This window comes from Oncorhynchus nerka, linkage group LG5, assembly GCF_034236695.1.
Source record: "Oncorhynchus nerka isolate Pitt River linkage group LG5, Oner_Uvic_2.0, whole genome shotgun sequence".
Classification (NCBI taxonomy): Eukaryota; Metazoa; Chordata; class Actinopteri; order Salmoniformes; family Salmonidae; genus Oncorhynchus; species Oncorhynchus nerka.
This window is the reverse complement of record NC_088400.1, coordinates 17,300,711-17,312,718: the sequence shown is the minus strand read 5'-3', so window position 1 is coordinate 17,312,718 and position 12,008 is coordinate 17,300,711. Positions and strand designations below refer to the sequence as shown.

The following is a 12,008-nucleotide window of genomic DNA, read 5'->3' as shown; positions in this document are numbered from 1 at the left end:
CATGTGTTTGTTTTCCTGACAGTGAATACATCCGGTCTGTAGCCTATCATTGCGTGAATAATTATCTTAACTGGTGGACCAAAAAGTCTTGGGTTTGACCTAGTCTCACCTGTCAAGGTTTGTTCAGATACCAGCACGGATTCACTGAAGTATCTTTTACATATTCACTATCTAACTTTGGATTTAATGATCAGAAATATATTTTCATGATGTAATATAGGTATGATGTCATTAAAAGATGGGTATGATGTCATTAAAAGATGGGTATGATGTCATTAAAAGATGGGCATGATGTCATTAAAAGATGGGTATGATGTCATTAAAAGATGGGTATGATGTCATTAGAAGATGGCTGCCAGCATCACTGAAAACCAAAAGATACTAGTGATAAAGTGAAAGAAGAAAAAGGAGAAATGATCATCAGTAAGCACCATTTCAAAAACTAAAACAAAAGCATTGTTTGTTCATTCGTCCATCCATCCATTCATCTATTCAATCACTCTGATAAAGTGGTGTAAATTATATCTACATTCTAGTCATTCAGTTTGCTGGTGCTGCACACTAACAGTTTATAAAATAATCCACAATAGTAAGGCAAAGCCAAAAGTCTCCTGACCTCCGTGTCTCTCCCTCTGTCTCTCTCTCTCTCTCTCTCTCTCTCTCTCTCTCTCTCTGTCTCTCTCTCTCTCTCTCTCTCTCTCTCTCTCTCTCTCTCTCTCTCTCTCTGTCTCTCTCTGTCTCTCTCTGTCTCTCTCTCTCTCTCTCTCTCTCTCTCTCTGTCTCTCTGTCTCTCTCTCTCTCTCTCTCTCTGTCTCTCTGTCTCTCTCTCTCTCTCTCTCTGTCTCTCTCTCTGTCTCTCTGTCTCTCTCTCTCTCTCTCTCTCTGTCTCTCTGTCTCTCTGTCTCTCTGTCTCTCTGTCTCTCTCTCTGTCTCTCTGTCTCTCTGTCTCTCTGTCTCTCTCTCTCTCTCTCTCTCTCTCTCTCTGTCTCTCTGTCTCTCTCTCTCTCTCTCTCTCTCTCTGTCTCTCTGTCTCTCTCTCTCTCTCTCTCTCTCTCTCTCTCTCTCTCTCTCTCTGTCTCTCTGTCTCTCTGTCTCTCTGTCTCTCTGTCTCTGTCTCTCTCTCTCTCTCTCTCTCTCTCTCTCTCTCTCTCTCTCTCTGTCTCTCTGTCTCTCTCTCTCTCTCTCTCTGGACCCCGTGGGGAGCGTTTAGTTCAGTCTGTGGCAGTGAGATTACACATTCCCCTCGCTTCCTCTGTCTGTCTGCCTGTTTGCCTGTCTGCTTGTCTGTCTCTCTCTCTCTGTATGTCTGTCTTTCTGCAGCAACACCCTCGTTCTGCTGTAAATTTCTCTCTCTCTATCGCTCTCTATCTCTGTTTTCATTAACAGTCTCTCGCTCTCTCGCTTTCTCTCTCTGTTTTCATTAAGTCTCTCCCCTCTCTCTCTCTCTGATTTCATTCACAGTCTCTCTCTCTCTTTCTCTCTCTCTATCTCTGTTTTCATTAACAGTCTCTCTCTCGCTCTCTCGCTTTCTCTCTCTGTTTTCATTAAGTCTCTCCCTCTCTCTGATTTCATTCACAGTCTCTCTCTCTCTAACTCTCTCTCTCTCTCTATCTCTGTTTTCATTAACAGTCTGTCTCTCTCTATCTATCTCTGTTGTCATTAACAGTCTGTCTCTCTCTATCTATCTCTGTTGTCATTAACAGTCTCTCTCTCGCTCTCTCGCTTTCTCTCTCTGTTTTCATTAAGTCTCGCCCCTCTCTCTCTCTCTCTCTCTCTGATTTCATTCAGTCTCTCTCTCTCTCTCTCTCTCTCTCTCTCTCTCTCTCTCTCTCTCTCTCTCTCTCTTCTGTTGTCATTAACAGTCTGTCTCTCTCTATCTATCTCTGTTGTCATTAACAGTCTGTCTCTCTCTATCTATCTCTGTTGTCATTAACAGTCTGTCTCTCTCTATCTATCTCTGTTGTCATTAACAGTCTGTCTCTCTCTATCTATCTCTGTTGTCATTAACAGTCTGTCTCTCTCTATCTATCTCTGTTGTCATTAACAGTCTGTCTCTCTCTATCTATCTATCTCTGTTGTCATTAACAGTCTGTCTCTCTCTCTCTCTCTTCTGTTGTCATTAACAGTCTGTTTCTCTCTATCTATCTCTGTTGTCATTAACAGTCTGTCTCTCTCTATCTATCTCTGTTGTCATTAACAGTCTGTCTCTCTCTATCTATCTCTGTTGTCATTAACAGTCTGTCTCCTTCTCTCTATCTCTGTTGTCATTAACAGTCTGTCTCTATCTCTATTGTCATTAACAATCTTTATTTAATTAGAACAGTTTCTCTTTCTCAATTTCCTCTAATTGTCTCTCTCTCTCCATGGTTAGAAGAGTCGGGCCTGTTTCTTCATTTCATTCCTCTTCCAGAGAGCCAGCCGGTCAAACTCTGCCACGGTCATCCCAAACACCTGTAGGAACTCCTCGGGACTCAGATGACGCTGGAAGCCAGAGAAACACGGGGAGACACTGTAGTATGACTCATGTAGACTATGTGGATAATGTCTGGAATAGTGACCTTTAAGGATAGGAGGCGACATTGAACAGATTATTTAATGGAAAATCAACCACCAAACTAAGCCAGATCTTAACCTCACCTCTAGTCTGGCTCTGTCCACATCTTTAGGCACTCTGTGTCGCCCCCTGGTGGTCACAATCAGCTCTTCATACGGGTAAACCTGCAATGGACAGGTCAGATAGAGTTAGAAGATATATGTAGTCAACAGGGTTGGGGTCAAATCAGGAAGTACACTTAAATTCCAATTCCTATTCTGATAATACTTGGAATTTCATGGTACTTCCTGAATTGATTACAGTCAAATGGAATTGACCCCAAACCACGTGAGATGAAAAGCTTCAGCAGATGTCTCAGTCATAAAACAGCTGTTTTCTTTGTAATCACAGCATGGAACCCATTGTATGGAACATAGCAGAGATGTTCTATAGAATGAGATGATTATTGGCGGCCCTCCATTTACTCTCTCTCATCAAGTCTCTCTTAACCTCTCCTCATACGGACTGGAAGCAGCATTTGGAATTTGTGACACAAAGTTTATCGAAAGGTCAGGATGGGCTGAGAGAAATGTCCAGTGACCTCTTGCCCCGGAAGCTCTTTGTTATGCCAGTACATGTCCTGTTCGAATTCTTTAAGAATGCATTCTTCCTTCCTCTCTCCCTTGAAGATAAAATTCCTAATCTGACATAGCTGGGTGAAGGCAATTTCTTAAAGTTATTCATTTGTGTTAGATCAGTGATTACTTCAAGGAAGGGAGGAGTAAAGGGTGTGTTTTTAATGTATTCAAAAGGGCCCAGGTCCTGTCTGTGGAAGATGCCCTGTGACCTACAGTAAGACCCTTTGACTAGGGCAGACCAGGGCAGGATGCCATAACTCTACCGTTGCTTCCTCTGGTAGGGTCATTGAGCCAGGAGTGAGAGAGAGCAGCTATACTGTCCTATAGTGTTCTATTGCCTTTGTATGAACAAACCCCAGTCTTTGTGATCCAGTAGGAATGGTCTTTCTACCCACCCGTGGTTCCTCACACACCACTTAGAGGACAGTCTTACATCCTTCTAACTATTGTAGGCTACTGCTTGACAGTCCACTCCACTTTACAATCAACTTTCAGACCCTTACCTTGTATTCTGTAGAAGAGAAAAAGAGGAAAAATACCTGATTACAGTCATGCAATAAGGAAACACCACAATGTTATAAATATATTGAGACCTGAACACAGGGTGGTTATACAGCCCTCCTACCTCTGGTTCCCCAGTTGACTTCACTGCTGCTGTCATACTGTTGGTAGTAGTCTGCGGCTGCACTCTGGGGCTGCAGGGATACACATAGAGACCTGTCAGTGATGCTACAGCTGTGTTTGTCAAGTAAGCTTCCATGACAACTAGGAGGTCAACTTGAATTACAGCCTTCTACAGTATGTAAATCATTTTTGGTTGCTGTCTCCAAGAAATATGTCTCTCTGTTGAAATATACTTTAATCTCAATAGATTTGACCATAACTGTATAAATAAAGAATAGTATAGTGTTGGTGGTCACCCTGTTGACACTGTTCCGCCTGTATCCTGGTAGAGAGGCTGATTTGTACGGATCTAGAAAACATGAATGCAACCAATCAATCCAGTTTATTTATAAAGCCCTTTTTACAGAAGTTGTCATACTTGCTTTACAGTTGGGGGTCATATATACATGTCAAAATATCAGAGCAGGTCAGGAAAGAGAGGCACGACCACCTGAATGTGACTTCATGTCTCTCTCATCAATGTACAGTAGAGGGCGATGTTTACAAACATATAGATTTCATGTATGTAATGCTGTTTAATGTTGTACTCACCATTGTCTAGGCTGTAATTGGATCGAGGAGCTGAAAGAGAGAAAGGAGAGAACAGGATTACTGAAAGAGCGAGAGAGAGAGAGAGAGAGACAGAGAGAGAACGAGAAAACAAGGCAATCAAACAAGCTACGCGTCAGTATAGAGACAAAGTAGTGTCGCAATTCAACGGCTCAGACACGAGAGGTATGTGGCAGGGTCTACGGTCAATCATGGACTACAAAAAGAAAACCAGCCCCGTCGCGGACCACAATGTCCTGCTCCCAGACAAACTAAAAACTTCTTTGCTCGCTTTGAGGTCAATACAGTGCCAACGACACAGCCTGCTACCAAAACCTGCGGTCTCTCCTTCACCGCAGCCAACGGAAGTAAAGCATTTAAATGTGTTAACCCTCGCAAGGCTGCCGGCCCAGACGGCATCCCTAGCCGTGTCCTCAGAGCATGCGCAGACCAGCTGGCTGGTGTGTTTACGGACATATTCAATCAATCCTGGTTCCAGTTCCCAAGAAAGCTAAGGTAACTGAACTAAATGACTATCACCCCGTAGCACTCACCTCCGTCATCATGAAGTGCTTTGAGAGACTAGTCAAGCATCATATCACCTCCACCCTACCTGACACCCTAGACCCACTCTAATTTGCATACCGCCCCAATAGGTCCACAGATGACGCAATCACAATCACACTGTCCTAACCCACCTGGACAAGAGGACTACCTATGTAAGAATGTTGTTCATCGACTACAGCTCAGCATTTAACACCATAGTACCCTCCAAACTTGTCATTAATCTCGAGACTCTGGGTCTCGACCCCGCCCTGTGCACCTGGGTCCTGGACTACCTGACGAGCCGCCCCCAGGTGGTGAGGGTAGGAAACATCATCTCCACCCCGCTGATCCTCAACACTGGGGCCCCACAAGGGTACGTTCACCCATGACTGCGTGGCCATGCACGCCTCCAACTCAATCATCAAGTTTGCAGACGATACTACAGTGGTAGGCCTGATTACCAAGAATGACGATGAAGGCCTACAGGGAGGAGGTGAGGGACCTCGGAGTGTGGTGTCAGGAAAATAACCTCACACTCAACGTCAACAAAACAAAGGAGATGATCGTGGACTTCAGGAAACAGCAGAGGGTGCACCCCCCTATCCACATCGATGGGACAGTAGTGGAGAAGGTGGAAAGTTTTAAGTTCCTCGGCGACCACATCACGGACAAACTGAAATGGCCCACCCACACAGACAGCGTGGGGAAGAATGCGCAGCAGCGCCTCTTCAACCTCAGGAGGCTGAAGAAATTCGGCTTGTCACCAAAAACACTCACAAACGTTTACAGATGCACAATCGAGAGCATCCTGTCGGGCTGTATCACCGCCTGATACAGCAACTGCACTGCCCACAACCGTAAGGCTCTCCAGAGGGTAGTGAGGTCTGAACAACACATCACTGGGGGCAAACTACCTGCCCTCCAGGACACCTACACCACCCGATGTCACAGGAAGGCCATAAAGATCATTAAGGACAACAACCACCTGAGCCACTGCCTGTTCACCCTGCTATCATCCAGAAGGCGAGGTCAGTACAGGTGCATTAAAGTTGGGACCGAGAGACTGAAAAACAGCTTTTATCTCAAGGCCATCTGACTGTTAAACAGCCATCACTAACATTGAGTGGCTGCTGCCAACAAACTGACTCAATTTCTAGTCACTTTAAACTATGCCACTTTATATAATGTTTACATACCCTACACTACTCATCTCAAATGTATATACTGTACTCTATACCATCTATTGCTTCTTGCCTATGCCGTTCAGCCATCGCTTATTCATATATATTTTTATGTACATATTCTTTTTCATTCCTTTACACTGTATAAGGTCGTTGATATGAAATTGTTAGATTACTTGTTAGATATTACTGCATGGTCAGAACTAGAAGCAAAAGCTTTTCGACTACACTTGCATTAACTGATAATTATCTGCTAACCATGTGTATGTGACAAATACAATTTGATTTGATTTGAAGAGCGAGTGAGACAGAGAGAAAGAGAGAGAGAAAAAGACAGAGACAGAGAGAGAGAGAAAGAGAGAGAGAGTCGGATCTGGCTAAAAATACTTGAATCAGTCATAGAGCCCATTGCCCTTTATGGTTGTGAGGTCTGGGGTCCGCTCACCAACCAAGATTTCACAAAATGGGGCAAACACCAAATTGAGTCTCTGCATGCAGAATTCTGCAAAAATATCCTCTGTGTACAACGTAGAACACCAAATAATGCATGCAGAGCAGAATTAGGCCGATACCCGCTAATTATCAAAATCCAGAAAAGAGCCGTTAAATTCTACAACCACTTAAAAGGAAGCGATTCCCAAACCTTCCATAACAAAGCCATCACCTACAGAGAGATGAACCTGGAGAAGAGTCCCCTAAGCAAGCTGGTCCTGGAGCTCTGTTCACAAACACAAACACACCCCACAGAGCCCCAAGACAGCAGCACAATTAGACCCAATCAAATCATGAGAAAACAAAAAGATAATTACTTGACACATTGGAAAGAATTAACAAAAAAACAGAGCAAACTAGAATGCTACGTGGCCCTAACAAAGAGTACACAGTGGTAGAATACCTGACCCTGTGACTGACCCAAACCTAAGGAAAGCTTTGACTATGTACAGACTCAGTGAGCATAGCCTTGCTATTGCGAAAGGCCGCCGTAGGCAGACATGGCTCTCAAGAGAAGACTGAGCTGCACTTCCTAACCTCCTGTCCAATGTATGACCATATTAGAGACACATATTTACCTCAGATTTCACAGATCCACAGAGAATTCGAAAACAAACCCAATTTTGATAAACTCCCATATCTACTGGGTGAAATTCCACAGTGTACCATCACAGCAGCAAGCTTTGTGACCTGTTGCCACAAGAAAAGGGCAACCAGTGAAGAACAAATACCATTGTAAATACAACCCATATTTATGCTTATGTATTTTCCCTTGTGTACCCTTAACCATTTGTACATCGTTACAACACTGTATATATACGTAATATGACATTTGTAATGTCTTTATTGTTTTGAAACTTTATTGTTTTGAAAGAGAGAGAGAGAGAGCGAGAGAGAGAGAGAGAGAGAGAGAGACAGAGAGACAGACAGAGAGACAGAGAGAACCTCCTAAGACATTTGACAAAGGCCTTCATTCAGCTAGAGAAGAGTTTCACAGCAGAGTTTCTAAACCCAGAGGCACATCATTGTGAGACTTCCGCGGAAACACTTGCAAAAAAGACCAGGCCAGGGTTAGTTGTTAACTTTCTCTGAATCTAATGGCACAACCTAGATTTCGAGCCAATGTCTTAAGTGGTTGAACATGTTATTACTCCAACCTCTTGAATTGAAACTGACACGTTTCAATTTATATACCAATCCCACTGCAGTGTTTGTGGTCTTTGCCCCCCCATCCTATTCCCCTCCCCTTCCTTCTGAGCTGATTTAATTAGAGACAGAAGAATGAGAAGCATGTCACCTCTTACTATTCACAAATAAACCACAGTATGGGACGTCATTATTATGAAGTGAGGTAAGGGCATAGACTCTCCATCTAAACATGCACTATAAAGTCGCCACAATCTGACTAGGGGAAAAAATGACAGTTTCAGAGGCAAAGTCAAATGGTTGATGTACCCAGAGAGACCAGCTCACTGGTTTCTCTTCATCTTGTTGAACGCTGCCGAGACCTTAACTAAAGATATCGGTTTAAAAGCTGACAGTGTTTTTATACACAAGGGGGTCTCCCCCTTCCCTGGAGAACGGAGCTGTTCTTGACCCAACCAACCAGCCATGGAGGTACGTCACTAGCCGTGGAAGTCGAAGAAGGCGTCTTCTGGCAACGTGGTCTCCATGGAGATGTTGAGCCCTGAACTGACACTGACCAGAAACGGCTGATTCCAGAGGTTCCGGCGCCTTCGTCCTTGGTGGCTTCCCAATCAAGATCGGATCCGGAGGTACCTGTGTCTTCGTCCTCGGTTCTGTCTCCCTCTCTGGTGGCTTCTACCTCAGGTTCAGATCCTCGGAGCTCCAGTCCGTGAGGCTGCCTGAGAGACCGGCCCATTCGACAACATCGGCAGATTTACGGTGAGAAACATCTCCGGTCCCCAAGGCAAAAACCCTGCGCTTGTCACGCCCTGATCTGTTTCACCTGTCTTTGTGATTGTCTCCACCCACCTCCAGGTGTGACCTGTTTTCCTCATTAGTCCCTGGGTACTTATTCCTGTGTTCACAGCTTGTCTGTTGCCAGTTCGTCTTGTTTGTCAAGTCAACCAGTGAGTTTTTCCCATTCTCCTGCTTTTTCCTTCTCACTGTTTTTCTGTCTCCCGGTTGTGACCCTTGCCCGTCTGGATTCTGAACACGCCTGCCCTGACCTCAAGCCAGCCTGCCACTCTGTACCTTCTGGAATTTGACCTGGTTTAAATATTTTGCCTGTCCACGACCATTCTCTTGCCTACCCCTTGGAATATAATAAATATCAGAGACAAACCATCTGCCTCCCGTGTCTGCATCTGGGTCTCACCTTGTGCACTTATAGTGCTACCCAGGAGCACGAGTACAGGACATAACAAGGCTGCTTCTGACTGTTCTACCACAGATGCCGGGAGCTGACACTGTCGTAGTCCATGTGGGGTCAAACGACATCAGGTGGGCTAGCTCGGAACATTTGACAATGGATTTTAAAGAACTTATTTTAGCATTAAAAGACTCAAAAAAATCTGCCAATAATTTCAGGTCCAGTACCATCGTTGAGCCGCGGATGTGAAAGATTCAGCAGACTGCTGGCATTACACATCTGGCTAAAAGACTGTAGCTCTGCTGGAGTCACTGTTATTGATTGTCACCTTCTGGAAACAGAAGATACTCTACAGGAATGACGGAGTTTATTCAAATCATGGCAGGGCATGTACAGTATTGTAGGCGAGAATCCACGGGTCATCCTTGGGTGAATCTCAACCGTATTAAGTGTCTTCTCCTCGTCTCCTCTCCTTCATCACTGATCTGAAATCACAAGATAAGTAAAAGCAATATGGAGGATGCCAACTTGGCTCCTGGACTCTGTCCACGCATTTCAAGGCTGCGTTGAAACAATGACTGGTAAATGATCCAAGACCAGCTCAGTTAATCCCTACCATTGTGACAATGAGTCGTCATAATGCTGCATCAAATGTACATTATCTTAGGGGCATTGGCAAACGCAATGTAAGCAATTTAATTTATGTACCCCTAATTGCACCGAATACATCTGTTTATCCTACAGCTATTGTAAGCAGTAATCATGAGCCTATAAAACAGAGTTACACTGAGGTGCTGTGCAATAGTAGGAAGACTCCAATGTAAATAACATGAGTAAGTCTACCCCTGATAAGCTTCCCAGTAAAACATTAAAAACAATCAAGCAACCCAGAAAAGTGCTAAAATTAGCCCATATTAACATATGTAGCCTAAGAAACAAGGTCCATGAAGTCAATAACTTGCTTGTTACCGATGACATTCATATTCTATCTCTGAAACTCACTTAGATAAATCTTCTTGCGACTAGCAATCCCGGATCCGGGAGCGTAATCATAGCCTCAAACGAATTAGCATAACGCAGCGGACATAAATACCTCTAGAAACTTTTCCTATTCATGAAAATCACAAATGAAATATATTGAGACACAGCTTAGCCTTTTGTTAATCACACTGTCATCTCAGATTTTCAAAATATGCGTTACAGCCAACGCTAGACAAGCATTTGTGTACGTTTATCATGGCATAATGCTATGCTAGGCTCTGCTGGCAGCAGGCAACATTTTCACAAAAATAAGAAAAGCAATCAAATTAAATAATTTACCTTTGAAGAATTTCAGATTTTTTCACTCAGGAGACTCCCAGTTAGATAGCAAATGTTCCTTTTTTCCAAAATATTATTTTTGTAGGCGAAATAGCTCCCGTTTGTTCATCATGCTTGGCTGAGAAATCGACTGGAAAATGCTACCACTACAACGCCAAACTTTTTTCCAAATTAGCTCCATAATATCAACAGAAACATGGCAAACGTTGTTTAGATCCTCAAGGTGTTTTTAACATATATATTCGATAATATATCCGTCGAGGCAATTGGTTTCTCATAAGAAGCGATTGGAAAAATGGCTACCTCAGTATTTTACGCAAGATTTTCTGCGGGAGACACCATGTGACCACTTGCTATATATGGTCCCTTACGGCTATTCTTCAACAGAAATGCGTAAAAAGACGTCACAATGCTTTAGACACCTTGGGGAATATGTGGAAAACGTAAGCTCATTCGTAGCTCATTCACAGCCATATAAGGAGTCATTGGCATGAGGCGGTTTCAAAAAATGCGGCACTTCCTGATTGGATTTTTATCTGGGTTTCGCCTGTAACATCATTTCTGTTGCACTCACAGACAATATCTTTGCAGTTTTGGAAACGTCAGAGTGTTTTCTATCCAAAGCTGTCAATTATATGCATAGTCGAGCATCTTTTCATGACAAAATATCTTGTTTAAAACGGGAACGTTTTTCATCCAAAAATTAAAATATCGCCCCCTAGTCGTAAAAGGATAATACATTTGATGATACAGTGGTAGCAATACATGGTTCTAACATCTACTGAAAAGACAGAAATGCCAACGGAGGCGGTGTTGCTGTTTATATTCAGAACCACCTTCCTGTAAAGCTTAGAGAGGATCTCATGTTAAATACTGTTGAAGTAATATGTCTACAGGTTCATCTGCCTCACCTCAAGCCTATTCTGGTGGGAAACTGCCATAGACCACCAAGTGCTAACAGTCAGTATCTAGATAATATGTGTGAAATGCTTGGTAATGTATGTGATATCATCAGAGAAGTATATTTTCTGGGTGAACATTGACTGGCTATCATCAAGCTGCCCCACTCAGGAAAAAACTTCAAACTGTAACCAGTGCCTGCAACCTGGACCAGGGTGTTTACAAACAGCACAGGAATGAAATCAACACATATTGATCACATCTTTACTAATGCTGCAGATTTGCTTTAAAGCAGTATCCCAAATCCATAGGATGTAATGATCACAATATAATAGCCATATCTAGGAAAACCAAAGTTACAAAGGCTGGGCCTAATATAGTGTATAAGAGGTTACACAGGAAGTTTTGTAATGATTCATATGTTGATGATGTAAAGAATATTTGAGGAGCAACCAAACGCTGCTGGTCTGTGGTGTGTAATGAGGAGCAACCAAACGCTGCTGGTCTGTGGTGTGTAATGAGGAGCAACCAGACGCTGCTGGTCTGTGGTGTGTAATGAGGAGCAACCAAACGCTGCTGTCTGTGGTGGTCTGTGTCTGTGTGTAATGAGGAGCAACGCTGCTGGTCTGTGGTGTGTAATGAGGAGCAAAACGCTGCTGGTCTGTGCTGGGTGTGTAATGAGGAGCAACCAGACGCTGCTGGTCTGTGGTGTGTAATGAGGAGCAACCAAACGCTGCTGGTCTGTGGTGTGTAATGAGGAGCAACCAAACGCTGCTGGTCTGTGGTGTGTAATGAGGAGCAACCAAACGCTGCTGGTCTGTGGTGTGTAATGAGGAGCAACCAGACGCTGC

At 43.6% G+C, this 12,008-nt stretch overlaps 1 protein-coding gene and 1 long non-coding RNA gene across 2 annotated transcripts in view; both read right to left on the bottom strand.

Annotated features, from left to right (window-relative positions):
• Positions 1 to 1,431: 1,431 nt before the first annotated feature.
• On the bottom strand, positions 1,432 to 3,362 carry LOC135571764 (uncharacterized). Its single transcript, XR_010463919.1, has 2 exons — positions 2,638 to 3,362; positions 1,432 to 2,481 (listed from the first exon to the last, which is right to left on the bottom strand). It is a non-coding gene; the product is annotated as an uncharacterized LOC135571764 (long non-coding RNA).
• Positions 3,363 to 3,662: 300 nt separating this feature from the next.
• Positions 3,663 to 12,008, bottom strand: part of LOC135571675 (actin-binding LIM protein 3-like) — a 12,230-nt gene continuing 3,884 nt past the window's right edge. The window contains exons 4-7 of the mRNA XM_065018171.1: positions 4,387 to 4,416; positions 4,092 to 4,144; positions 3,797 to 3,866; positions 3,663 to 3,682 (exon numbers count right to left, since the gene is read on the bottom strand). Of these exons, the coding sequence (XP_064874243.1) occupies positions 3,663 to 3,682; positions 3,797 to 3,866; positions 4,092 to 4,144; positions 4,387 to 4,416 (173 nt within the window). The remainder of the gene's footprint in view (positions 3,683 to 3,796; positions 3,867 to 4,091; positions 4,145 to 4,386; positions 4,417 to 12,008) is intronic.